The sequence below is a fragment of the Anser brachyrhynchus genome (assembly GCF_964034855.1).
Source record: "Anser brachyrhynchus genome assembly, chromosome: 10".
NCBI lineage: Eukaryota > Metazoa > Chordata > Aves > Anseriformes > Anatidae > Anser > Anser brachyrhynchus.
This window is the reverse complement of record NC_137705.1, coordinates 11,713,438-11,740,965: the sequence shown is the minus strand read 5'-3', so window position 1 is coordinate 11,740,965 and position 27,528 is coordinate 11,713,438. Positions and strand designations below refer to the sequence as shown.

At 45.9% G+C, this 27,528-nt stretch overlaps 2 protein-coding genes across 2 annotated transcripts in view; both read right to left on the bottom strand.

Moving 5' to 3' along the window:
* ABTB1 (ankyrin repeat and BTB domain containing 1) overlaps positions 1–21,273 on the bottom strand; it is a 30,083-nt gene extending 8,810 nt beyond the window's left edge. Inside the window, exons 1-10 of the mRNA XM_080606096.1 lie at positions 20,064–21,273; positions 18,357–18,419; positions 17,195–17,250; positions 16,141–16,285; positions 14,005–14,164; positions 13,040–13,085; positions 11,932–12,048; positions 6,510–6,625; positions 892–990; positions 152–319 (exon numbers count right to left, since the gene is read on the bottom strand). Coding sequence (XP_080462222.1) covers positions 152–319; positions 892–990; positions 6,510–6,625; positions 11,932–12,048; positions 13,040–13,085; positions 14,005–14,164; positions 16,141–16,285; positions 17,195–17,250; positions 18,357–18,419; positions 20,064–20,119 — 1,026 coding nt within the window. The 5' untranslated portion in view covers positions 20,120–21,273. The remainder of the gene's footprint in view (positions 1–151; positions 320–891; positions 991–6,509; positions 6,626–11,931; positions 12,049–13,039; positions 13,086–14,004; positions 14,165–16,140; positions 16,286–17,194; positions 17,251–18,356; positions 18,420–20,063) is intronic.
* Positions 21,274–21,418: 145 nt separating this feature from the next.
* PODXL2 (podocalyxin like 2) overlaps positions 21,419–27,528 on the bottom strand; it is a 30,139-nt gene continuing 24,029 nt past the window's right edge. Inside the window, exons 6-8 of the mRNA XM_080606073.1 lie at positions 26,819–26,880; positions 25,144–25,323; positions 21,419–24,800 (exon numbers count right to left, since the gene is read on the bottom strand). Of these exons, the coding sequence (XP_080462199.1) occupies positions 24,591–24,800; positions 25,144–25,323; positions 26,819–26,880 (452 nt within the window). The 3' untranslated portion in view covers positions 21,419–24,590. The remainder of the gene's footprint in view (positions 24,801–25,143; positions 25,324–26,818; positions 26,881–27,528) is intronic.

Below are 27,528 nucleotides of genomic sequence, written 5' to 3'. Positions count from 1 at the left end.
CCCAGTACGTGGGTTCCTAAGACAGAGATGAAGTAGCAGAGTAGGGCAGTGGTATTTATGAAACCATCCCCAGGACGCTGCAGAAAAACTCTGCTGTGCACACCTCCCAAATTACACAGCACAGGAGGAAAAGCTCTGTGGCTGGCCTCACCTCTGTATCATCACTGTAGATGTAGTAGAGGACCCGGATGAAGATGTCTTCTGAGATGTTGTGGAGAGTCACCACAGGGATGCTGGGCTGCGTCTGCAGCTCCTCACTCTCACAGAAATGGTCTTCAAGTAGCGCTTTGAAGTAATCGCTGCGGCCACAGAAAAATGCCTGGAGAAGGAAGAAAGGCCAAAACACTAGCAACTCACCAAACAGCAATACCGACCACCCATCAGAGCAGCTCAAAGATATTTCTGAAGCTCAGAAGTAACTGCAATTCTCCCTATATTCTGAAGCTGCATCTTCACTCTTTGGGTGAGACTTCTTCCTCCCCTTTTTCCGTACCTTATTTCTAATCTTGCCTAACCTCAGAACCAAAAAGCGTTTGTAAACTTAAGAGATTCACAAGTAGCATGGGACTAGGGCAGGAGCTGGAGTTGAGGTTGGATTTCAAAATCTATTCTTATTGGTGTGTACTTGTAAGTCAAACATTCCCCTCTCCAGGCAGTGAACTCACTTCATAACTCAATTCATAAATTTATCTCCTCACTTCTGCAAGAAAGGCAGGGTTTGCTGTTCTATTAAATGTTTTGAGCAGAGTTTTCAGCTGCAGCGAGACTTTGCGTTTTCCAGCTGATGAGGCAATGCTGCTTCTGCTAAGCGTATCCAACACTGGATGAGTGGGGGAGACAGGTAGACTCACAGAAAAGAGCAGGAGAACGAAGTATAGCACAAGCACATACCTTATGGCACAAGAAGTTGTAATCTGCCACCCGGAAACACACGTCAGGACAACTGTTGAAGTTGTCGGTGCTGTCAAATGGCAACTCCCCAAAACCAACCTGGGAAAAGAAATCAGAAAATCCTGCCGTTAACGTTCTTGCTATAAACATGCTCAGGACCCTGAGTTTGGACTTCTTGGTCTTCCCAGGTGCAACCATCCATCTGTTCTCTCAGCACAACACAGAGGACCAGAGATGCTCTGAAGAAAGATTTCAATGGGAGGGACTGGAGTCCAGTCTTTGCACTCCTGATAGAGATATTCCTGGTGCAAGTTACAGCTGCTTCCCTTTACAATGACAACTCCCTGACCCTTCCATACACCTCCAGAAAGCATTTCTGTGCCACCTAGCAAGGCAGAAAATCAAGCGGAGGTGACGTTTATTTCACAAATTGGGTATCATAAGCCTACGAGAGCTTAGGACTAGCACATGATTGTGTAGATCTCCAGGTGGATGTAGTAAAGTATAGATTACATAGATGTATAAACCATCTTAAAATGGTTTGGCTACAATTACTGCTTCACTTGAATAATCTAACATTTCCAAAGCACATTTTAAATTTCTCATTTGATTTGCAGCCAAAGATAGTGTTGTTGCGGTATTAATACTCTAGTGAATTATTTTAACACCAACACACCTCCTCCCAGTCCCACATGCCAACAAAGACAGCACACACATAAAAAAGAATCTGTTGGCCTTATGTTATTTTAAAGTGACACTTCCAAATATTTTCACTTCTACCTTATTCTGTGTTCAGTTGCTAAAAAAAAAAAAAGTTTGTATTCACAGTTGTAACCAAGAGAATTAATCTCTGGAAACAAAAGTTCCCCTGGTTCTTGCTTTCCAGACACATGCCCCTGTGCTGTCTGTGACAAGTTTATTACCTCTGTCTCTAGTCCAGGAAAGTTACGTCCCAAATTTGCACCTGGGACAATCCTGGGCTGACCACAGAGACCAGTCTCCGATCAGAGACTACCTAAGCATCATTTCCAGCATGCCTGCCTCGATCCGAACTGGAAGCAACACACTTTCAGCTGCACTGAGGAGCCAGATGACTCCTCCCTCCAAGACTAAACAAAGGCACGGTCCGCAATACACTGGGGCGGCACTCTCAGGCTAGCTCAGTTTGTATGCAGTGGGGTTTCTCTTACACAGGCCCTGGGATGTGGCAAGGCACCAGGCTGGCAAAAGCTCACGGCACCGCCAAACGCGGCAATCTGGCCCCATTTGCCGTACTCTTCATCTGTCCACAGCAACATTTGGCAGCCTGTGCTTCCTAATCATATGTAAGCCCAGCAACATCCCAATTGTGTGCAGGGCTGTCACAGTGATGCTTCCTCCCCGCTGTGAGTCCTTCCCTTACATCCCCACCAGGGGACTTCTCCCCTAGAACAGACGCAGCCCTCAAGGAACACTCCACACCTGATCTGTTACCTCCTTTTTATACAGCTCTACCACAAAGGACACCTCCAGTACCAAAGATGAGACAAACTGCCCCATCCGTAGCTTCCCTGGGCTGTTACTTTGCTGTTAGCCATGTCTCATGTTTGGAGGCAATGAACAAACCCCAGCAGGGGTGCTCTGTGGCATCCCATTACAAAGGCTGGTAGCCATGGTGGGACTGCCTGCTCTGTTTGCCCTGCTGCTATCCCCACTGCTTCCGTGTCCTCTCCTAGAAATTCTGATAGGAAATTTAAAAAACAAAAGCAAACAAAAACCTTCACAGGCAACTAGAAACAGGCTTTGCATGAGATGCCACTCTTTGCAGCACAAGTTTAAATCAAGACATTAATTCCCCAGCTCCTACGCACATCCATTCTTTGCTCCTCTTTCATTCCCCAAATGTAAATTTTGAGAAGGAATTCACCCCTCTGGGATGGACATGGGAGTTTGTTTGGCTCAGAGTTTGTCTCCTGAATTACAAAATCCTACTGGCTCAATTTCCAGCTCCTAGCCTTGCCTGGTCGGCACTCTAATTGCCCAGGTTTACAAGGTCATTTCCAATTCATACTACAAAAGCAACGTCATGTCATTGTCACTCCTAGTCAGCATGAAGTGGCTTTGCAGATTTTTTCCTTTTACTCCCCTTTTAAGTCTCTACTACTTCTACTCTCCTCCCTTGTCACACTTGAGAAATTTCGTCTCGTCTTTTCTTCCCTGCAGAAAAACATTTTATTCCCGTGCTCCTCCGTTCAGGCAACCTCTTTAACATACTTCTGCTCAGGCAAAGCACAGCTGCAAAGTATGCTACCCAAGAGGCACAAAACAATCTAGCCTGCAAGGTGCAAACACTTTCACAGTATCTCATTCACCATACAGAAATATTCTCAACACCTCTGCAGCATAAGACAGCACGAACACTTACAGGATCTCCCTGCCACCACAAGGATCAAGTCTTTGCTACTACAAATTTGCTATTAGTGCTTAAATAGAAATGTTGCTGGAAGCAAAAACACACAGAGCAGCTCAGTGACAGCAATTTGTACCTTAGCCAGGAGATTATCTCAGCAAGAAGATTCAATTGTAAATAAATGACAACACAAAATACAGGGGTTAGCGATCCAAGAGGAGATTACCAGCCCATAATCAGATGCAAGTGGACTGGATAAAAAATTTGGAAGCAAGTTTTTAATAGGTCAGCTCATCTGCCTCTGCCAAACACAGGAAGCAAAACCCAGGAATAACTACCAATAACTACATTACATGGCTGCAGTGACATTACTTCCAAATGTTTCTATGCAGTGCAAGATTCACCTTGATGCCAAAAATGGCAAATGGCCACATTTTTTGTAGCCACACCAAACGTGGCTACAGATGGAAAGAGCAGTATTTATTTCACAGCACGCTGATCCTTCTAAGCCTGATTTCATCAAATGTTGGAAAATAAGATTTCAGTTTAAAAGGAATGAAAAAACAGCTGCAAGGAAGCGATGTGCCTGCAGTCCTCCATACTGGAAGTCCTGGAGTTTCTAACTCAGAGGTCACTGGGCAGGCATGAGATGAAGATCGAGGCAGACAGCGCAAAGCCACACGGTTTTTGACAGTTGCCTGGCTTTTGATGGTACTTTACTTGAATCTGTCACTGCAAAATTTGATTGCAATAAACCAATGAAGAAGTTGTTGTGGTCAGAAAAATTCTGGTTCTCACCAGTTTAAAACAGAACAGTGACAACCACCACGTTTTTAAAAATACACACAGAAAAAGGCTTTCACGTATAACAAATGAGAAACAAGACAGTAAGATTCTAAACAGGTTTAGGAGCTCAAAGAATTGATAGTTCTCTCTGACAAAGCCAACAACGAACCATGATTGCATATCAAGTGTTAATTATTGGTTTAGTCACATATTTCAGCACTGAACTATGAAACTGAGATGCTCAGAGTTTTCTGCATCATTCAAATATAAAGACATCGCATGTAAATTATTTGTTTATAGTGAAACAGAAAGTGGTATACATCCCAATACCACGCGGTACAGCATTACACGATATGCAGCAGCTCAGAATCTCTCCTCAAATTCTGGTTATTACCTCCACTGCCATCAAGAAATGCTGGGTTTTACCCAGAAGCCAAACACCAATTGTGTTTTGCATATGCTAGAAAACCTTCATGTTTCTCTAGAAAACATAGATATCTGAACACGACTATTTGGTTGGCCCTGACATTTTGAGTTAAACGGTTTGCACACTATTCCTTGTAGGATGTCAGACCCTGTAAGAGTGAGGATTTCTCTGTCCAGGACAAAGATTTCTAATTCACAGAATTTACCAATTTGCAAACGTTAGGAAGAGATAAACAGGAATAGGATGATGACTTTTGTTTATATATTCTTTGTAAATTAATGAAAAAAATACAGAGAGAAAAACAGGGAAATCTTTTAGAATTTGGCTTTAATAAAGTACACATATTTGCTCACGGCATACAAAATCTCTACTGAACAGGCGTGTGCCCACGCCTTCTTCACTTTCACAGCCCTAACAAGACTAACGCTGTTGTAACTGCTTTCTTTCTGGTCTATGAACATAGCAAGAAAACCACAACTCACAGAGGCATTCATGGCACTGTCAGATGACTGCATTATTCCAAGTTTCATATTTTCCTTCCAGTTCCTATTCTACATGAAAGAATTACATGGGAAGCGTTTCCAACCCTTGAGTAGAAAACCTTAACTCTGACAGGAGTCTGGTATAAAGATCTAGGAACAAGCAATCAAAAAGAAAGCATTATCTTTATTTGTGAAGTGGCTTAAATTTTAGGTAAATCTCACTGTTCTGGGGTCACAATCCATTTTTTAATTCCTGGGGAGGTAACACTAAGGCTTACTTTTAGTATCACCTCCCTTTATAGCCTGCAATCATATAGGAAAGCATACTGAGAGCCACAAACAATTGCAGAGTTATCTGGGGGAGGGAAGTTACATAGGAATGATGCCGGCGTTGGTAGGTGGAAACCTGACAAACTACCTCCATAAAGAGCTCAGTACTCACAGAAATGTCCTCCAAAAGCCAGCACAAGACACACTGACATATTGCAGGTAAGAAACTCTGTCCATCAGGTTGGTCGCTCACGCTAGCATTTGCATGCACATGCACACAGTCCTGCATGAGCATACACACACACAGAGCGAAGGATCCTCTCTGATTCATCAAGCTCCCTGACATTTGCAGCATACAGGTCTATTCAGTAGGAGATGAGAAGGGAAAAAAAAAAAAGAAAAAAGGCAATAAACTTTGCTACAGCACTCACTCATACAATCTCTGGGCATAGCAGCCACCAAAGATGAGTTCATGTTATTAAATTCAGTGCTTGGTATGAAAGAAAGAAAAAGAGGGCAGACAAAAGCAAAGTGAAAGTGCTGGTACTAGAGAAAGCAACAGATGCAAGGAGAATGAAGATCTCTAATATTAAACCTATTCTCCTCCAACTAGGTGCAAATATCCACATATCTGATAACAATCCACGTAACTAATAATTCTGATGGTATTTTAATGTAATGATCATCATTCTGTTGTCTGTGGACCATTTCTAAGGATCAACAAGACATAATTATGAAAAACAGATCTATTGCCAGGCAAGTTAAATTTGCTTCAGAAGGACTCATTTCTACTGAAAATATTTCAGGGCTTGAAAACACCTCTCAGCTGCAGGGTGTCAGTTCCTAGCAAGTAAGCCCTGCAAGACATCTTCCATCTCTAAGTCCCCTCGTGTAACTGCCCACTGATAAAATATTTCTGATATTCAAGAAGGGTGGTAGAGAGAAGGAAAAAGAGCTGGGGGGACATCTCTTGTCCCATTGTAGTCAACGGGGAAATCCCCACCAACTGCATGGCAAGGGTTTCATTTACCAAGATCCCTGCCGGGGGAGAAATCCAAGTGAAAGGCCCGGCACTGACAGCCTCATTAAATACTTTTACAGCATTTCCAAGCAATAAAATGCTTCGGCATTTACAAAATCAGCTTGGAGCGTTAACACCAGCAAACAAGCAACCATTAAACTCAAATGGAGAGAATGAGACTGAACACATGTGAACACACACCACAGCCCCAGAGAGACCAGAAGTAGGATAAATGCTCCCTACCCGCAGTTCGGCTGGCAGGGCGCAGTCTGCTAGAAGAGCCAGATCTTCCTGCAGCCGGCAGTTACCTGTGGGCTCAATCGTCAGCACTTTCACACAGGTCCCTGGCTTGGAAGAAACTGGAAGAAGCAAAAAACAAAACAGCAGAGATGCCTAAATTCCTATGTAAACATTTTCTCCCATTTAGAGAAAAGAAAGAGACTCTAGGAAACATCAGCGTTATTGCTGTGTAGCTTTTACTGCAACGCGCAAGTGATGGCCCTACGTAAACACGCACACAGCACCCCTCGCCACAGCTCGCGAGCAGGGCTGGAAGGGGATGCCTGTATTGTCTCACCTCAAACTTATTCCTTGCACCAAAATATGAATGGTAGCGAACACAAAGTTGCTACAGGCATATTTCAGGCCAGCTTGCTCTCTGCAATCCTTGTCGTCAGGTATAGCTGAGGACTTTCCTACAGGTTGCTGATCCCTGCAAGAGTCACCCATACAGCGACTTCTCCAGCTGACCATCCTTACCACTGACAGCACCACCTACGGTGGAGCCCTTGACAAGGTATAAATGGATAAAATGAAGCTGCCCCCATGCCTTTCCGCTCTGCCACATGCTTTCATGGGTCTCATTTCAGCTGTGCCATCCTAACTTCATGCCAGGGAACAAAGGGATTTACTCTTGTTTAGGTAAGAACTTCTGTGCACCTAAGTCTGTTCTCTACTCTCTACCTGGAGATCCCATAGCACAAAGACCCCCAAAACACCTGGTCTCCTGACTATGCCTTTGTTGTTTGCAAACATTAAATATCATTGCCGCCACCACCAAAGAGACTAAATAAACCGCACAGAGACTACAACTTCATTTGCCTTTTTCAGACTTAGCGTGTCTTCCTGTCTTGCCCTGTCACTAAACAGCCTGATTAAGGGGAAGCAATACACATGCCCTTAGTTTTGTGGTCTTGCTATGATCAAAATGATGTGGAGCTCACTGAAGCCAACATCCAACATCCCCCTTCCCCCCCCCCTTTTTTTAAATTCAGCCCTGCTGCACACCTGTGGGCCTGCAGGCTGCTGCCATGCCCATACAGAAGGGTTTGCTTTTCTTGGTGCTAAAGCACAAGTCTCCAGTTTGCTTCAACACCAGCATCTTAGAGAAGGCTGGAGTCCCTCCAGAACCTACTGAGAACTAAATGTGCCATCACACGTGAGACAAACATTTAAACCTGCCACCCCTCATTCAGAAGAAAAGCAGGCTGCTGTAGCACTTGTAATCAGTCCCCTTTTCCACTGGAAAAGGCAATATAAGCAAGTATTCGGACATAATCTAGCAAGGCTTGTAAAATTCAACCCTTAAGAAATCTTTGCTGCTTTTGAAAGTTCAGCTTTGTGAATAACAGAGAGGAATGCTCCAACTTCAAACGAGCAGCAAACCAAAGTGGCACTGCAATAGCTGGACAGAAACACTACTGCTGCTGGCACAGCTGCTCCTCTTTCTAGCCACCTCCCTCAAGTTTGTTTTCAAGTCAGCACAGTTTGGGTGAGGACTGGAGCATGTGAGACATTCAGGAGTCCCTGGCATACCGGGAAGCATGTGAAAACCGTGACGCACCACTGGCGAATGCCAAGCTGAGGTAAGGAAGGCTTGAGATGCTGCTGGGAGCCACGGAGAAGCAAAGTTAACTCTCAAGGACAAAAGAGTTAAGCAGCCCCACACTGAAGCGTTCAGAATAATTTGACAGGTATGATTCACCGCATTAAAACCCCTCGCAGGTGAATCACGCCACCTTGAGACCTCATTTTTCCTGACATTCTGTGCAGCACTACATGAGCTCCATCAGATGACTTCACGGGGCCGTGGGCGAAACAAGACCATGATGTGTCTCAAAACAAGTTCTCCGCCCCCTCCGCCGCATTACTGCTGCACCCTTCAGATACGCTACCACTGTGCCTCAAATACGCCGAATATCCCAGAAGGATTCTGGAAAAGGAAGGGTAATCTACCAGTACAAGACAGCCAGGTGCCATCACTGCTGCACATGGAGCTACACCAGTGGGGAGGCAGGCTGCTCTGTTAGCACTGAATGCCACCTTCATATTGGGGAAATAAGCCAAAGGGAGACCTGGCACCAACTCAAACACATCGCTTGAAGAGCCCTGTCCACTTACAGACCAGTGTGAGAGAAGCAAATTTCTCGCTGTGCAATTAGGAACTCTTTATGGCAGAGAGAATCGTTTATATCTGTGTAGTGCCTGTTGTCACCAGATCAATCAGGCTCTGTGAGCACTAATGGACCCAGCAAGTTTTAAGCAGTAGTCAAGGGAAAGAGTTCTTCTCATGGGATCTGCAAAGCATCTGTGCACTTTCACAGAAGCATGAAAGAACGGTGATTTGTCTGAGAAGCACATCTATCAACAGACATTTCCGACGCTGTGTCTCCCAAAATCCAGGAGTACAGTATTTGGTATCACATGCAACTCTCTCCTAACAGAAGCAATAAAAAAATCAAAGTGACAAAACAGGAAAAAGCTGTTGGCTGCAAGCAAGCAGCAGGGACCATCACCTTTAGCAAAAAGTAGGAATGAAGGGCTTTCTGGAACAGGCAACATAAACAATGCAAGGAGCTAGAGTGAATAACCCAGCTCTGGCTGAGGAAGGATCGATTTTGTCTTCCCTCCCAGCCCAGCCCAGCTGTACAGCACTGAACATCCCCTCCCAATTCATCAGCTGCCTTTGCTTCTGCTGCTCAGTACCTCTTTGTATTCTTTTGTTTCAGTTGAGTCAATGCACCACAAAAAACAAACACCAAACTTCCAAACCCTCACAAAATGGCGTCACGCCCAGGTAACGCCTCATGCTTCCTCTTCCCAATGCCACAGCAAACTACAATGATTAATTCTGTATCTCCAGTGCCTCCCTCCACTATGAAGGTGAGCATCACAGAATCATAAACCTTGTTCCAAACCTTCTGTAGAAGTTGTAGAAATAACTACAGAACATTTATTTTCAAAAACATTCACTTCTGAAGGAAGGATTATGGCTTAGTCTGGACAAACCTTGTCTGAGCTCTTCCAAACACTGCAACGTTTTTTTCTTTTTGTAGGCACGGTCCACACGCAAGCAGTCACACTGAAGTCTATCTCAGGTGCAACAGAAAGCTGTCGGTCATCCTCTCCAGGTTTTCCTAAACTACTGCCTGTGGGTGCCAAGTCACTAAGTGTTTTTGAAATGCCGATTAACTCTAGATAATGACATTGCAGAGACTGCTGTTATCCACTGGAGCTGCACAGGCCTGAACTCACATGTTTTATTAGGCATGTTTCTACTTTATAATAGAGATGCGAGACATGATGCTGCTCCACAGACCCGAATCAGATGTCTGTTCCACAGCAAACACTTTGAACAAGCAGAGATTCCTAATGCACTAGAGGGAACAGTAATGCTTTGTCCAGTGCCAGACATGATGTGATCTGAGATCTTTCCCATTTTTAACGTCTATTATTCTTGTATGTATTATTTTCTGGAGAATCAACAAGTTCTCCTGGCTTCCACATGAGATCTGATAGGAGACAAAACATTCAACAGACCTATCAGCAGTTCTGTCTATTCCACTGAATTCAACCTGTTGTGAATAAAAATTAAGCCTAGGACTTCCATCAGTGCTTTAAACACATTGATTATGTCTTCTGTCAGACCTTAGATATGAAGAACAGCTCTTTCCTGCCAAAGAGCAAGGAAATTAAATGATTTGTTCTCTGCCACCCAGAAGGTTTTTATCACTTTTGCAAGCACAGCTTGCACCTGGAACTCCCAAGCACCCTGAAACGTTACTTCACCATTTTGCATTTTTGAGCCTGCCAAGAAGTCAAGAGTTTGGCAGTTTGCTAATTTAACCACTGGACTTTATGATCCTTAAGTTGCCAATGAGTGGCTTCAGACAGCCAGAAATTTATTCGCTTTACTTTCCTCCCACAATTTAATATGAGATTCTGATTTAATGTATTAAGGTAGAATGCTCACCTTCGGGGTCTCAGCTAGACCCTGGGAGAAAAAAAAAAAAAAAGGATCTCCTGCATCTCCCTGGATTACTCTGATATCAAAAGATACCACAGGACAATTCTGTTACCTGATTGCCTAAGCAATTTTTATTTTCCACTTCTAGTATTCTCCACCACTCCTCTTTTCCACCAACCATTTAATACACAGATTGACATCTTAACACTTACTCATAAAAAGAAACCAAGAAATACATTTCTCATCTCTGCAGATGTATGTTAACATTTGTGTTTACACAGCTAAGGTAAGACTTATGACACAGCTTCCACTTGTAGCCTGGTCTATATGGGAACAGCTGTACTGTTGTACCCTAGTATCCCACCACCACCAAACAACTGCACATGGCTAAGGGGAGACATATACATGGTAATATCTTCCACGCGATCTGCAGGTGAGGAATTTCTTGAGTCAGAATATTATCTCTATTTGTTAAGCCCTGCAACTTTAGGAGGCTGAACAATCAGAACTTGTAATTCAAAAGGGAAAGCTGGAATAGCTACACCCTCACCTCTTAGATCAAGGAAAAAGATGCTATTGACTTAAAAGCTACAAACTACATTACCTTCTCGAAATAAAACTCACTTGGTTGAAGCAAAGGAGTTAACTCAGAGCATGAAATGAGAATCAGATTTTTTCAGCCCGAAGGTTTTGTTACCAGATACCTTTTTGTTATTTAATGATTAACACTGCTTTGCCCTACTTGTGCTGTTTTGATTCTTCACGTGTCCTTTTTCTTGAGCTAAGGAGATGAATGATAAACTCCAACTGTTGGTTTTCATGCAACAAGCTGATGTCATGACTAGATCACAAGCTTTCTGGATAACAAAAAGCCCTTAAATAGAGGATTGAATCATTTAACATTTGGCACATACACGTGTTAAAAATACACACATCCTTTCAGAAATACTTCTCTGTTTTTAAAAGTATTGTATCTCTTTCTGCATCCATTTTGAACCAATTATCAAATGTTTTACTTTGGTTAGGAGTCAACTAAATGCAGAAAAGGACTTCCAATTCTACATATTTTATCCCCCCAGGGATTTAAATAAGCTCTCTGCTGAAAGGCACTTTCCAATATACCCCATAGTGTTGCACTGAATGGCTGGCAGCCACAGCAAAGTCCTGCTGCCATGGCTGCTCTACTATAATGAAAACATTCAATGTAAATGATAAACATGCACATGCCAGAAACCACTACAGCTGCCCCACAGAGAACTTGTGACTGAAAACTACCACGCAAACATGGGGATTCCACAACAGAATCATGTTCTGGAAGCCCCAAGGGGGCCACCATGAAATATCCACCATCACGCTTTCCTCTTTCTCCTTGAAAGTACACACATGCACAGCAGAGACAACAGCACATAAAATGCTTACCAAATTCATAGACTTTTTTACATTTGGTCTCCAAGTCATCTATGAGGTCTTGCAGCCGACACTGTTTGGCTAATCTCTTGCAATCATTTACATATTCTACATCAATATCGAGACGACCTGTCAAGAAGAAATTCAGACAGCTCTTTTAACCCATATCACTTAGCTGTAAAAATGGTAAATTCAAGGACTGAAGACTGGATGGCACAGAAATGCAATAATTAGATACGTCACCTCACCTTTCAGTGTCCAGTTACAACTCATTCCAAGAAGCTAAGATCTGCTAGCCCACCCCCATCTCAGCTTGGCATCTGATTCATATTCCCACTTTCCAGCACCTATCCTAACAGCTCCATTCAAGAAACCAAAGACGTAACAGGCTTATACAAAAATGCACCTAATTCTCTCAAAAAAAATAAAAATAGAGCAGCACAATAGCATCATGTATGACTGGTTTGGGGTCAGAAAACACTTTAGGTTCATAAGCTGTAACCCTGGAATCTTTTACCATCACTGAAAATGTTATGAGGAATATTTCTGAAAACGCTGAACTGGGGAGACAGCCCTGAAGATACAGTTATTTTCTGGCACCACCTCCTGGCCCAAAATAGCTCAGCACTCAACATGCGTACAATACAACATTTGGCATTTTGATTGAAGGCTTATGATCCACTGCTGCTCAGAAAAAAAATATCAGCAAGTAGTCAAAGCATTCAGCACACACTGCTCAGGTCTGCCAGACTGAAAATGCCCTATGTGGAAACCTGGGTTTTCAACAACTGTAGAGATTGTTACCCCAGATGATAAATTTACCTTCTCTAAGTTAAAAATACATTCTCCGCATCCATCCACCCAATCAGTCAAAGCTGATTTTTTTTTAATTGACTGTATAGTTACTGGCAGGACAACAACTGGCAAGAGGTACAAACAACTTGGAAGATCCGTGGATTGCTCACATTCTCCCCTTCTGCCAGCAGAAAGGATGTGTTGGCAACTCATGTACCCAAACATGCCTGTCTGCAAGCCTGTGCCACCCAAACTATGCTATGGCAGAGGCACAGACAGCAACCCACCAGCCACGTATACATGCACTAGACAGTAAATCATTTACCTGTGTACAGATACTGCAGCAGAGAGCCAAAGGCTGCTGGATTAATCTAAAATAAAACATGAGAAAGTTACTGTTAGAATTCCCAGGCATTTAACAAGCTTGAATCTTGCCTGGATACCAACATGATCCTGAACAAGTTGGGGAAAAAAACACACACACACAGAAACGGCAACTCAGACACGGCAGTCTGAATATCTAATTTCTATGTTCCTTGCATAATTGATGCTGGCACTCCACCTGGTTTACACTGCTCTTTAAATGTATCAGCTGATACTAATCCATGTGCCTAGGGGACAGGACCTGACTAATGCAAGTGCTCCGAAGACACAGTTATAACACACACTCTGTAAAATCCCCTCTTTTACTGGTCACAAATATTTCCAACCCCTCTTAATTTGACAGGACAGCTATGTTCTTGTGCAAAGAGAAAGGAGAAACACTACGTAACGTCCTGAGAAACTGGATCTATGTTTGCCATGAGAGGTTTTGCACAGCCACAATCAAGCAAGAGAAACGTATGCCAGAGTATTGGTGATTAATGGATGGAATGTACTTAGGGCCTGTTTAGTTCTTGCTGTAAAGGCAACAAAAGGGACTCAATTAGTACCAATTATGGAGGTTATGTCTTCACTAGAGACCACCTGTCCACCAGGAATTAGAGCGACTCAACTCACAGAGGAGTTATGACGCAGCTGGCAGATGGTAACAGCTACCTGCTACTGCAATTAATTAAGCTATGTTTGAGCCTGTGACAGAGGGAACAAATGCAGCCTTACAGCCTTTTGTTATTCGAATAAGATGCTATTATATGCATAAAGTGCCTTCACAAGTCCTTCTTGCCTAGGGTCATTCTGAGCTGCAGGAGCCACTCACTGCGGAAGTTAACCCTCAGACCATCCTTCCCACTCACTTTTCTCACCCCGCTGAAACAGGAAAAGAAAGGCTGGAAGCACAGCCCTACTCACCAGTGGATGCTTCAACACTATCATGTTCTTCCCCTTCCACTTGGTCTCGAACATTTCTGCAAAGTAGGCGCTGCGAGCGCTGAGAATGCAGCGGTGGGCACAGAAGGATTTGCCGTGAACAATGAAAACGATGTCGCTTTGGTAACCCTGCTCCAGCAACCTGTAGGGAACAAAGAGAGGGGAAATCTGCTGCAACACGAAAAAGGAGAGAATGGAGCAGAGCTGGTGGGAGACACGGCTCCAAATGAACAGCAGGTCACAGAGTGTAGGGGGGAAAGAGTTTAAAGACAGACTGCTTTGCCTAGATGCCTTTTATCAAATCAGACAGTTTTAATGTTTCCTGGTAAAAGTAATTTGAAAAAGTTATAAACTTACCTGACCTGTGTATGATTAATACATAGTATATGTAAAAAGTAGACTGAGGAAGGACTTTCCTGCCTCAGGGGATCCCCTGAACACAGGCAGAGGATTTTATAAGAGGCACTAGCTGCCCCCAAATACATCTTCTAAAGGTTAATCCTACTTTTAAACTGTCATACGACAAGCAGCATTTGTCCATGACCTACATAAGCACACATTTTCATAAACCAATTGCCCTGCCACAAGATAAGGTGCAACTTTCCTGCTCCCTGGCCACTGTCAGTGTGCATGTATTAACCATGCACCAAACAGGAAAGGACTTGAGATCACACACCCTTAGAAGAAGGAAGGATGTTACGGGCATGAAATACAGGCAATTACCACATAACAGATGAAGCCCTGTTTATGTCTGCAAGCCCATACCCTCATTCCTGAAAAGGAGAAAAATAAGATTGCTACTTAAAACATCTTTGGCATCCCTCACCAGTGTTTCCTAACACCCATCACCTCTTGCATTAATATCCTCACAAACATCCCTCACGAATGAGGCAGGAGAAATAAGCACCATGCTCCCTTTAGAGAGCAGGACTGATGCACAGAAAGGTGTGGGGGTCACGCAAGCAGATGATATCACAGCAGGGTCCTGAATGCTGATCTCAAGCTCCTGCCACTACATCCTTCCTACTACTGTCTTGTCAAAAACGAAATAAAAACAGTTAGGTGTTAATTTTTTGCCCCCCCTACCGTTGCCCTTTGTTTCAATTTCAATGCTAAGTCTGTTTGGAATGAGAAGTGGAAAACAGCACATTTTGGTTTTCATGCGTAACCTTGCATTATCTGAGCCATGAACTCATTGGGAAGTGACAGATCACCCTGCAAAACTCTACTTCCACATAAGGCAGAATCTTATTTTAGTTAGACAAATGAGTTTCCTTCCTCCACTCTTTTCTCATGGCTTTAGAAATTAGGACTCTGTAGTAATGGGAAGATTTTCAGATCTTTCCAGGACTTGCTTTCTCTCCAATTTTGAAGATACAGATGCTGAAATCTGTGTGGTTTGTTGTGTTTGTTGTTGTTGTTGTTTTTTTAAAGTCATTCCAATTTAAAAAAAAAAATATGTTTGTGTAATAATGTAAGAACGTCCAGGGTAGAAAAACAGCAAGAGAGAAAGATTGACACTATTCCTCTACTCGTAGAGCAAGTTAGGCTTCTTTTTGAGCTCTAGGCTAAGACTACATGGTGTGACAGGCAACTTTCAGAAACATCTTAAAATTAACACATTTGAATTAAATGTTAATGAACAAAAAGAAAGAACTGAGCAACATACCTATAAGAGCATCTTAAGAAGCCCCAAACTGAGTATCTCAGAAATGAGACACCTATTATCACCTTGGTTGTGGGCTATAGTACTTTAGGCCAGAAACTTAATTTTAGCTGTCATTTATCCTAAATTGCTGGTGTAGTTTTGGTGACCTGATTTAGGTCTGACAGTCAAGGATGACAGTCTAATGCTTCTGCGTTAGAAAGACAAATTTGCTGTTGGCTCTGGAATCTGTACCTGAAGGCTGTATTTTCAGTGCATGTGTACCTGGAAGTCAGCCTTTAGGGCAACACAGGAACATGTGCCCCTAGGAAGCCCCACGTGCACGGGAATGAGATAAGGTTCTGATCATCTGCCTTGCAAATCGGCCCTTAACAGAGAGCTTGAATATGCAGGTTAACAGCTACGGAAGGATGACAGAATGCATTGCACACGGAGCTGGCCCATCTGCTTACCGCTGTAGGAAGACATCATAGTAGTCTCTTTTCATGCACTTCGCTGTGATCTGTTTGTACTCCTTCAGCAGACGTCGGATGGCATCACTCAAAGCTCCATACAAACAACGTTCCCCATCAAAAGTGTTTGCCTCACATTTTGCTCCTGCAAAACGACAACAGGTACATGCCAGAGGGCAGACTTACGTCTTTCATGTGTCCCTGAACGGTCACTAAGCAAATATGATTTTCAGCTGATGACATGTTTCGCTGTGATCTCCTGTGCTACTGAGCACAAATACGGAAATTAAATTCCCGCTACACGTGCATAACCTAAAGCCATACTCCCACCACATAATTCCTTTCTGAAGACGTCATGACTCATTTAAATTGACTTTGGTAATAAGCCACTCAGTATGATTCCAGCAACGTTCTGGGGAAAAGAATATCTCTGTACAAATAGTACAATCACTTTTTGGACTTTTAACAGGAGGACAAAAGACGCCTCTTTAGATTAGAATCTATTACAAATTTGAAGGGCACTTGCATTTTCCTATTTTAGAAGTACATGAGTGGCAGATTAAAGTGCACTGAATGCAGCGAGAGAAACAAATATTCCAGATCTCACTCTGCACACTGATTCCTCTGCCAGAATGCACAGTGCCACCACTGTGGAAGGGAACTTGGGTGCCAAGAACCAAAGGGGCAGACACTGCCTGGATGGTTTGCCTTGCTTTGATTCAGGTTAGCAAAAGTCCTTGCTTTTCACCTTCAAGTCCTGTGTATGAAGCAAGGCTATCAGAAGACTGCAAAAAGGTTTTATATGGACAGTTCTTCAGATGAAATACAATTCTTACACCAATGTACTCCTAATAGCAATGCACCCTTCTAAAACATCAGCTGTGATTTCAGAAAGTCATGATGTCTCTTGAGCCATCACAGAAAGCTTCCCTGAAGCCTGAGATTACTGATTAGATAGTTCATTAAACTAGAAGTTTCCACAAGGTACAGTTAGAACAATATATAATCCCTACAGACCAGTAGGGAGCAAGATAACCAGGACACTTTTGCTCACCATTGGCTAGAAGATAGCGTACAAGCTCCTCATGTCCACAGAGGCAAGCATAATACCTAGCAATAACAAGAGAAAGGAAAATTAGAGATAAAATAGGAAGCAAAATTCAGTGTTTGGGCACACCACAACATGCAGACCTCAGCACTGAGCCATCCGTGATAAGCTTAAAAGATGTCTCCTCATGGAAGTGAGGAATTGTTCCTGAATAGCATGCAAGTCTGACCCAAACAATAGACTAAGCAGGATCTGTTTCCAGCACTCATAGGCACTGCTGTCCTACAAGGAGATCTCAAGGTCCCAGTCTGGGTTTTGCATCTTCTGTTGCACCACTAGCTGCCAAATCTGCCTCCTCGTTTTAACGGAGTTCATTTCACAGGCACTCAGCAATTCCACTGAATTCTCCTTGCTCCTTTGCATGTCCTTCTGACTGCTGCATGCTATGACAATGAGGGAACAGCACCCACACTGTATGGACAGGAAACCCACCCCTCAAAGTCTTGCTTGTGATAGGTTTTGTTTTCCTTTTCACAATCTAAGCCTTTTCTAATTCATTGTTATGAGGACCTTAAATTGTCCTACAGACTAGAAGAATTCTGTAACCTGCACTGCAACAGGCAAATGTGACTCTACTTTTACTTTGCAAAGTTATTCCATACTCCAAATATACTGCAGATGCTTAAGTACACTTTGGAATTGGGATATAGGAAGGTAAAAAGCTTGTACAACCCTCCTCAACACTGGAATAGAGATTCTTCGCTACCTACTGCATGTTCACAACCTTGCCAGACAAACAGTGGTCCCACAGCCACTTTGCATTTTCTCAGGTCACACCTTTACCTGAAAAGACACGGTAAGATGACATAGACTTGGAAGAAAAGCATAGCCAGGCCAAGAACAGACTGCTCAATCCAGGTCATTTCGTCACAAAATTAACCATGCTTCTGAGCACTAACTCCAGCAAGTGTCACTCAGATGGGGAGACAAAGACATATTTATCACAGCACCCACAGAGGAGAGAAGCAGAAATATGCAGCCAAATCTCCCACAAAGCAGAACCTAAGACATTTTGTACCAGAGCTCCTAGCTCTAATGCAGAGAGAGCAAAAGAGCTCTGAATGCCCTGCCCTCCCACCCAGGCAGTGCTTTGGGTTGCAGGACTCACAGAGGCGTACTGTCCCACTTATCACGGACATTAATTTCCACATCTCGCTGCTCAAGGAGGTACCTGGAAGAGAAGGGAGAGCAAAGTCGTAACTTCATGCAGTTGCTCACTCAGACACGTTCTTCTCTTTAAAAAGATGGAACTGTGAGTTTGGGTGGTAACTTCCAAAGGCACGACAAGATCTTGCATTCAATCTAGGGATGAAGGGACGTCAGTCAAACAAAGAACAGCATTCTGTAGCGTGGCTTGACAGCTTTCTTCAATCTTAGGTGCTGAGTAGGGGAAGAGGGGGATCAAATCAACCTTCTGCTGACCCATAACAAGGCCACAGTCACAAAAGAAGAATGGGCACTTCAGCAGTACCTTCTTTTTTTTTTTTTTTTAAATGCTCCCAGCCTGGATGCTTACAAGCAAGCAGCCAAATTTACAACAGGACAAGGCTGGACTCCTACCCTGTTTATAGCTTTTCTTACCATGAGTAACAACATCAGTATCACTCCAGACTGCCCTTAATTCCTATCACTTCCTCGTCCTGCACATTTATGCTATACCAAAGGCTGCCAACTCTTGCCCTTTGGCACCTCTAGAAGCCAGCCTTTGCCTTGCACACCAAACTCTTTGCTGTCTGGCTCTTGCCCCCAACTACAGCCCCAGTGTCTCTCCTAGCCGCATGGAGAGGTCCCCCTCAGCCCTCACCAAGATTCTCAGTTGTTTTCCTCATCCACATCAGTTCCCTTTTCCACTCCTTCTGTCTTTCCTTCCTCAAACTTCAGTTTCCTGTGACTACATCCAAAACCCCAAACGACGCAGATCCTTTCTACTCAGCCCGTTTTGTCTGGCTCCATGCGGAGCTCGTCTCTGCTTTGACAGCATTCCCAGACCGATGATTTCGCCACTATCACTTCCCTGCTGGTTATCTAAAACCTCTGCAAGGTCATTTGCAGGGCCTCTCCTTCTACAGCAAGCTGCAGCTTAGCGCTTGCAATAAACTAAGCTAACGCGAACGTACAACTGATCAAAACATCTCCCAGACCTCACCCACCGACCTTCTTCTCCCAAGTTAGGAAGCTCCTCGAAACAGAGGGGCGCTTTCTGATTACCTGGGAAGATCCACGCGCTGGGAGCTGGAAGGATCAAACAGGAGCAAAGAAAGAGGCCGTGAGAGGCAGCGGAGGTGTGTGCGGGGTCACCCTGTGCCTTCGCCCCGCGGCACCCGCCGGCCCTGCAGCCCCGCAGCCCACCCGGCGGCACCACAAGCAGGCTGAGGCTGAGCAGCCCAGGATCTCGGAGACACCCCCACAGCCTACGCCACGAGGCGTCTGAGTATCTCCACGACGAGCACTTTCCAGAGATCCAGCTTCCTACCGCTGCAAACGCAGCTTCCAGCCGGAGAGACAGATCAGCCGAAGACGAGGGGTCTCCGCAAGGACGTTTTTACCACAGACAGCACCCGTATACAGCCACCCGACGGCGGAATTTTAAGAAACGAGGCAACCGTTACAACAAACTCCAGAGAACAGCGAAGACCCTGCAACCACCCAAATTTTGGCGGGTGTTTATACAGAAGCGAGCTCTCCCTTCCACTCCCCAGCCACCTCCCGGCTGCGGGGCAGCCCCGGCCCGCCCCGGGGCTGAGGGGGGAGCCGGGGACACGGTGCGGGCAGCGGCTGCAGCCCCCCCCGTCCCCTCCGTGTCCCCCCAGCTCACCTCACACGGCTCACGTCCCCCTTCTTGCAGCTGGTGAACAGGTCGCTGGTGTCCATGGCCGGGCACAGGCCGCGGGGCGGCGGCGCCGCATTGACCCTGCGGGCGGAGGGCGGCCGGGCCGGGTCGGGTCGGGCTGGGCCGGGCCGAGGAAGGGAGGCCGGGGATCGGAGAGGACCGGGAGGGACCGGAGGGGACGGAAACGGTGCCGGATGTAAACAGGGCTCCGGGAGGGAGGAGAGAGGCTCCGTCGCCGCCCCCCCGCGGCCCGGAGGAGCAACGGCCGGGGCCTGAGGGGCAGCGAGGGCAGCGGGGCGCGGTGCCCCCGCGGCTCGGTGCTGAGGCACCCAGTTATTGAGTTTTGTTGTAAAGGGAATAAAAACCCAAGTCTGGCGCCCTCAGGGTCAAATACGTGTTTCCAAGTGATCTCCAACCGCGGCTGGGGCGTTTATGAGGAGGCTGGGAGAGCACCACAGCGAAGGCGGGCAGCAGGGATGAGCCAGGATGAAGTCACCATGGATGGTGGGGCTGAAGGGCCGAGCTGCTGCCGACCCTGAAAGGATGGACATGGTCCTGAAAAAGGAGCAAAGGACGGACACACTCCTGAAACATGGAGCAGAGGATGCAGGGGGATACTGCTGCCACACTCCGAGGTCACGCTGTGATAACCCATACATGATTCCATCTCGCACCACAGCTTTTGCCCAGGGCGAGCCCTGAGGTGGTGTCCAGAACTAGGGGCTCAGCCCGTGTTACATATTGCACAGCCCAGCAGTTACCAGGTGTCCTCGCAGCGTTTCAACACCCTGCGAGGGGGGCTGTAGGATGCAAAGTCCCAGCGCACTGTACTACACGCACCCTGCATTACAGACCCCCTTCTAGACATCTCAGCAACATCTGGAAGCAAGCTGCAGCACGGCCAGCCCGGACCACATCTGGCCCCTGTCCCACAGAGGTGGAAAGTCGCTCTGCTCCCAGCCATGCATCCAGCTGCTGCAATCGCCACTTTCCCGAGGCAGAGCTCCTCCCGCCAGCACCCCGCTGCTCTCTTGGATGAAACACCTTCGGTTCCAGTCAGAACCTCTGACTTCTGGCCGTGTTTCCTGGGAGGAGAGGGGGCAAGTGGAGGAGAAAGGGGGCACACGGAACTGTGACCCTGGGCTGGCTGTCCAGGGCCTCTAGACTGGTGACTCCGTGAAATGTCCCATCTCATTGCTCTGCAGACAGGGACATCCTCACACAAACCATCCCGCACGTGCCTGGTGCCAGCCCCTCTGCTCACAAGGAACTCCAGCAACACCCCGTGAGCAAAGCAGGTGACTGTTCTAGGCAAGTCACAGCAAACAAATATCCATAGATAAGAGGGGAGAAAAAAAGTTCCGTTTTATTTTTTTTGTCTCCAACTCCCAGCAGCCACCAGGTGTCAGTGCGGTCAAACGTTTGGCAGATGGGACTACAGCGAAGTCCTAGTAGGTGGAAAAGGGTTTTCCAGGAATTACATTGTCTTCTCTATCTGCTCTGTTGCCTGGCACACCACTCTGAGCAGTCCAGCTTTGACAGTCTTTGTTACAAAGAAGTTTAACTACATTAAATTGATAGAAAAGTTTCCCGTTACAAGTGATAAAACAAAAGTTTCTCTTCCTTTTTAAATCCTCCCTGTACAGAGCTGGAAACCCAAGCACTGAACAATAAAGTGAAATGGGCTACAGACAGCCTCTCTACAGCACTTCCCAGCCCACAGGTACCAGGAGATGACCCATCTGCAGGGCTTGCAGGAGAGGACAACAGTGCAATTGACTTAACAAGATTGGCCTAGTGCAAAAAAGGATACAGAGAAAAAACAAATGGAAAAGGTATAAAAAGTATCACCAGACTACAAGGAAATTGTATTAGCCAGTAGATTTCCAGAGAGAAACTGAGATCATACAGCTAAGTGCACCCAGTCAGAGACATCAGAAGATTGTTCTCACCTTCGTGACAGCCACCCTTAGACACTCTCAAGACACCCTGGAGCACTCCAGGTTCAGAAGAGTCCACTACAGTCCCTGGAATACAGTCAGGCTGTAAGAAACCAGAGCAGCAAGCCAGGAGAACTTGCTAGCTCATTAACAAGCCCAAGTGCCTCCCAGGTGCTTTCTTTAAAGTTTGAAGACATTGACAGAATCAGGAGGTACTGAGCCCAACAAGAAGCATTACTTTATCAGCACATTGTTGTTTGTCTGAATTAGTAATGCAGAGAGAAAATGAGGCAGCAAAGCAGCTCCTAGCAATGAAGTACACCAAGAAAGTGTTTTGCAGGTGAGCTAATTCACATCTGATTGGTGGCTGTATCTTTTTAATAGCCACTGGGTTATAAAAACATATTTAATGAGGATTATTGGACTTAGAAACATTTATACAGTGAAACTGCCTAAAGGCCACAGCCATGCCAGGCCCCGTTATGCTAAGTGCTATACAAACTCAAATTTTAACTCCATGCTTTAAATTTACTCACCGTATCATAACAACTTGCGTTTAATTCCATGAGCCCCCAAATGCCCTCAACACAGCCACTGAACCTGTGCAGTTTCACTGCACGGACCCATCAAATTCAGCAGGAGCCACCACCAAGGGGCAGTCAGCGAAGGGCCACACGTGGCCATCCACGTACGAGGACTGTCCCCCCTGCCAGCCACCCGTTGCCAACTGCTGGTGCAGGAGAGGGAACTCCTCTGGGCATCTCTTCAACTCTACCAAGATACAAAAGGAGCTGATGGTCACCATCTCCTACACAACACAGGGAAAGGTAAGGAGGCAGGATAAACACTGAAAGTTAGAATCTGGATAGGAAACCAAAGGCTATCTCTTGAATCCGTTACAGACTGCTATCGACCTGGTCCTACATCGAGGTGATCTGTGATTCAGTTTGTATGCAAAGCGCTATGCAAAATGAAACAACAGACTCTTTCGTGCCTTGACTTTAGGCACTCACATCAGGGATGAGCATGCTAAAAATACGTATATGTACAGGGATAGATTTACAGGCTGCATATCTGGAGTCTTTCTGTACAAAGGTTCCCTTAAATACCAAATGCAAAGCTGCCTCTTGCAGTAAGCAAGCAAGCAGCTCACCAAAACAGAGAGCAATACTGTTGCCTCTGACCGAAGCAAGTCCCTCAATCCCTCAGTGAGAGAAAAAACGTTCTGGGATTTCAGGCTTGAAAGCAGTTCTGAGTCTTGATTTAGGCAGGGCTCAGAGAACAATTATGCATATTCACGTGCCTTTTATCACACATCTTCAGGGAGCTGGGGCCTCAAAGTTGCCTGAGGCGTGCCTGAGAAACATTCATTGGGGAGCTCTTAGATCTGATTCTCATCTCATCTAAACAGGCTTTTACATTTGTTTGAATGCAGCAATTTTAAAGATGTTACCCTGATTTACACCAATGTGACATTAAACACTTCACACCCCAAGGCAAGATCCTGAAACGGAAATAAAAGGACCAGAAAATTATCTGAGTTTTCACTTTTCTCCCTGTTAAAAGACTCCAATAGCCTTTACATTTACCTCAAAAAGATCAACCGAAACCAAACTATCCTGGAAAATGGAACAGGAGTAGAAAAGGCCTGCCAATCTAGGACTGAGACTTACACAAGGGATACTTTGCTGCTGATTTCACAGGCTGTTAGGTGAAAGAGGCAGGTAAATGTCCTTTTTGAATAACTCTCCAGCCTAAAGCAAGTTTCCAGCTGAGATGCTGCACCATGGCACCAAGTTTTCTGCAATCAGTGAAGCAAGGGTAAAGTGCTCAAACTTTGCAAGCTCAGCTTGGAGCTGTGAAATGGAAAAGGGATAGAGAGAAGCTCTTTGAGGGTGTGAGGAAAAAACAGATGACAGTAGGATGTTCTTCCCAGATATAAACATTGGCCTATCCAATCAGCAGCTGAATGCTAGAGTGCTAAAAAACAACCAAACAAAAACACCAAAAAACTCTTTTCATGTGTGGAATGCAAACTCTGCCCAGGACATCAAACAAACTGTGGCTCTCTCCATCCAGAATGGTGCACAGGTTCTACTGCACCTGCAGGAACTGAACGTCGTCTCAGCTCCACAGATACAAATCCAGACGTAGCAAGGTCAGGATCTGGCTGCCGTAACTCCAGCTGGACTCCCAAAGTGAACTTACTCCCCAGAGCTCCTGGTGGCAGACTTAGCCTCACCTCCTTGTTTCTCAAGCCCAGCCACTTTCGGCCACTACCAGAGAGCTACGGTAAGTGCCTTTAAAGGTGATGAAAGCATTGGTGCTACTGATAGGAACACACACACAGAGACCTACACACCCACCCCTCCCGCTTCCCTCTGTTCAGTGATCCTCCTGGCTCCAAGCCTCAGATGCAGGCTCAGGACTTCCATCGGGAAAACTTGCCCAAAGACTTGACCTGTCCCAAGCCTTAAAAAGTTCCTGAGAAGCCACCTGATCCCAAGGTCCACCAGTTAAGACAGGAGAGAGACAAGTGTATTTAAGGGGGGTGATGCTCTCTCTTGTCTTTCTAAAGATGCGTGTCTTCCTCAAACACATCCACATCCTCGCTCGCCTGCTTGTTGATCAGGACATCCCAGCTGTCGGGGCCGTTGATGGTGTTTCCACCGTTCACGCTTGGCTTCTTCTCCTGCATTTCTGACTGGCTGTCGCTGGCCACATCCAGGGTGGGGTTGTCGTGGCAGCCGTTCTCAACAAAGCGCAGCTCCTCGCCGTGGGACTGCAGAGGAAGGAGAGGAACACAAATGGAGACAAAGGAGAACAGGTCCTAGTGTTGCTGAAAGGCACAATTAGATCAGGCTATGAGGGTCATGGGGACTTTGCAGGTCATCTGTGGGAAAAGGCACATTTACTCCTGGCCCAGCCCTCACAGTAGACATGAGCTGTCCTGAGCACAGCAAGAGCCACAGGTTTGCATCTCTCTTATCCCTAAACAGGCTTTCTTGCTGCTCCAGCAGTGTATCCAGCTACATCCAGAAGGTGCACAGGGGAAAACAATCTCCCAATTTTCCAATCCCAAGGGATAAGAGTCCAGCCACCTTCCCCACCCACCCAGTGCTCACCATGTTCTTCATCTTGGGCAGGCGTCGCTGCCAGCAGTTGTATATGAGCCCCAGCACAATGATGATGGCACAGATGGATCCGATGATCACCAGTACCACGAAGAGCTTTCCATAATCGCTGCGTGTCTGGTTGGGGTGTGACTGACAGCTTGTGGTGGTCGAGTAGTTCTGGATGCCAATCTGGAAGGAAGGAAGGGGCACACTGAAACCCCTGGCCTGAAATCAGGTGGGATCCTGTTCAGACTTTCCAGGGTCTAAGTACAGGACTGTCACTGTGGGCAGAGGAACTAAAAGCCAGGGTTAGGGAGCCAGGATGTTCGCTGTCTTACGTGATGAGAAGGAACACGACTGAATTTAACACCATCTTCCCTGAGAGCTGACAAATCAGCAAATGACAGTAGGCACAACCCTGCCTTGGCTGCCTGCACAAGGCTCACACCATTGCGCGAGACAGGGAGGCTTTTATGGCAGAAACCACCCAAGTTTTAGAGTTCTCTTGGGGTTGTCAGCAAAGCCCAACGCCATTCCCTGTGACTTGGTGCATTCCAAACAGGTTACATGTCAATTCAGTAGCAAGTATGATGGGTGTAAGAAAATATCCTCCTGCCTCTTCCCAAGCTCATGCTAGCGCAAGGTCAGCGCAATGAGCGGTGTTCCATTATTGATGGAGAGCCAGAGGCAGGCAGTGGAGCTACTGTGGTAGGATGCACGCTTACACAGGGGCACTGTTGCACATAGAAGTCTAACCTTACACCAGCACGAATCCGTCTTTCTGGACAGTTCTAGGTGTTGATACTTCAGTCACACTATTTCCACAGGGTTGGCTTTTAGCACTTTCTCTGGTGTAAGCCAATCAATACCGCACTGAGCACTTAATTTGCTTTGTGTAACTGCACCAGTTTGTTAGGTCAGGGAAAAACCTGGGAGCAGACATCTAGCAAGGTAGTGGCCCAATTCTGCTGCTGAAGTCAGCAGAATTACTCCAGGAATGTTTAAAAAAAAAAAAAAAAAGAGAATCAGTGCCTAAGGGGGAAAGTCAGAGATCACAGGACTGTTTTGTTCTCATCTCTGCTCTCTTCCAAGCTGCCTATGGGTAAAAGTGAATTCGTGAGGACTACTGGCAGCTGGCAGTGGAATCTGGCATCCATTGCCTGCCCTTGTGGAGACAGTTCTTGTCTTCCTCCTAAGGAGTGAAATGCAGACCCTGGGATTGCAGGAGGACTGTGTGAGAACGTGTCACACCTAGTAAATGCACCTCTCCCACCTCCTCCAGCAAAGACTGAGCAAATGGGAGCAGCCAGCATGTGTAAATCAGCTGTGGGGTGAGCAGCAGTGAATCTGGGGCTCTGCAGCACCCACATCACCACAGGCAAGAGTGTGGAAAGTATAAAACCAAGTATCCCAACAAAATGAATTTATGAAAAGCGGCTTCAAAACTAAGCCAGAAAAGCAGGGAGGGAATAACCCACAGCTACTCTCTTACTGGGAGCAGACATTTGATGATCTGGCAACTACCAGAGAGGACAGAAGGGAGTTTGCCAAGAGTCTGACTCATCTGTGCGCCTGCTGTGGGTTCAACATTCGGTTAGACTGAGATGTGCTCCCAGTTTGCAAGGTACTTATTTTAATTGTATAGCCAGTCTTAAAGGATGGATGCAGGCAGACAGGCTCTCACCTCAGCTAAGCTTCTCTTAACATCTCCCAGTGCCATGAGAACATCTTTTGTAGGGATGACACCTGCAAAGAAGGAGAGGGAGGGATCAGTGCTGCTTTTTCAGCTCACGTTAACTCGGTTAAGATGTACTCAAAATCCCCAACAGGATGAAGGAAGAGGAACACACATTTTTATTCGTTGGCTTTATGTTAGGAGGCCAAAAGAATGCAAGGACCATAACCAAGCTCCTTACGCTCCTTAAAGGAGGAAAAAAAAAAGGCATGAACTGATACAGCAGGCACCTAGGTACCATTCCAACAGCCACAGAAGCTCTCAGGATCTGCGTCTGCTCTGTGAGCAGCAGCATCCGAAGAGTCACGGAGGCAGGTGCCTATGTTGCCCGATCCAGCTGCCCTGCTCTGATCCTGAGCTGCAGCACTTAGGACATTCCCACAGAGCCCCATGCTTACCTACTGCATCCTTTAGCAGGTGCATTTTGCTCTTCAGGGCACCCTGGCAAAGCAGCATCCCTGGCACAACAGCAGAGGCTGCAAGAGGTGTGCTGTAACAGCTCCAGTCCCAGCAGGAAACTGCTTTAGCCAGGGAGTCGCCGGCGCACACTGAGCCAGCCCCTCCTGGGACCCTCCTTCCCCAGCAGTTCCTGGGTTGTTCTCCAAGCCAGGCAAGCGTGAGCAGTCCGGGAGGATTTAGAGGCTGAGGCCCATTTCTAC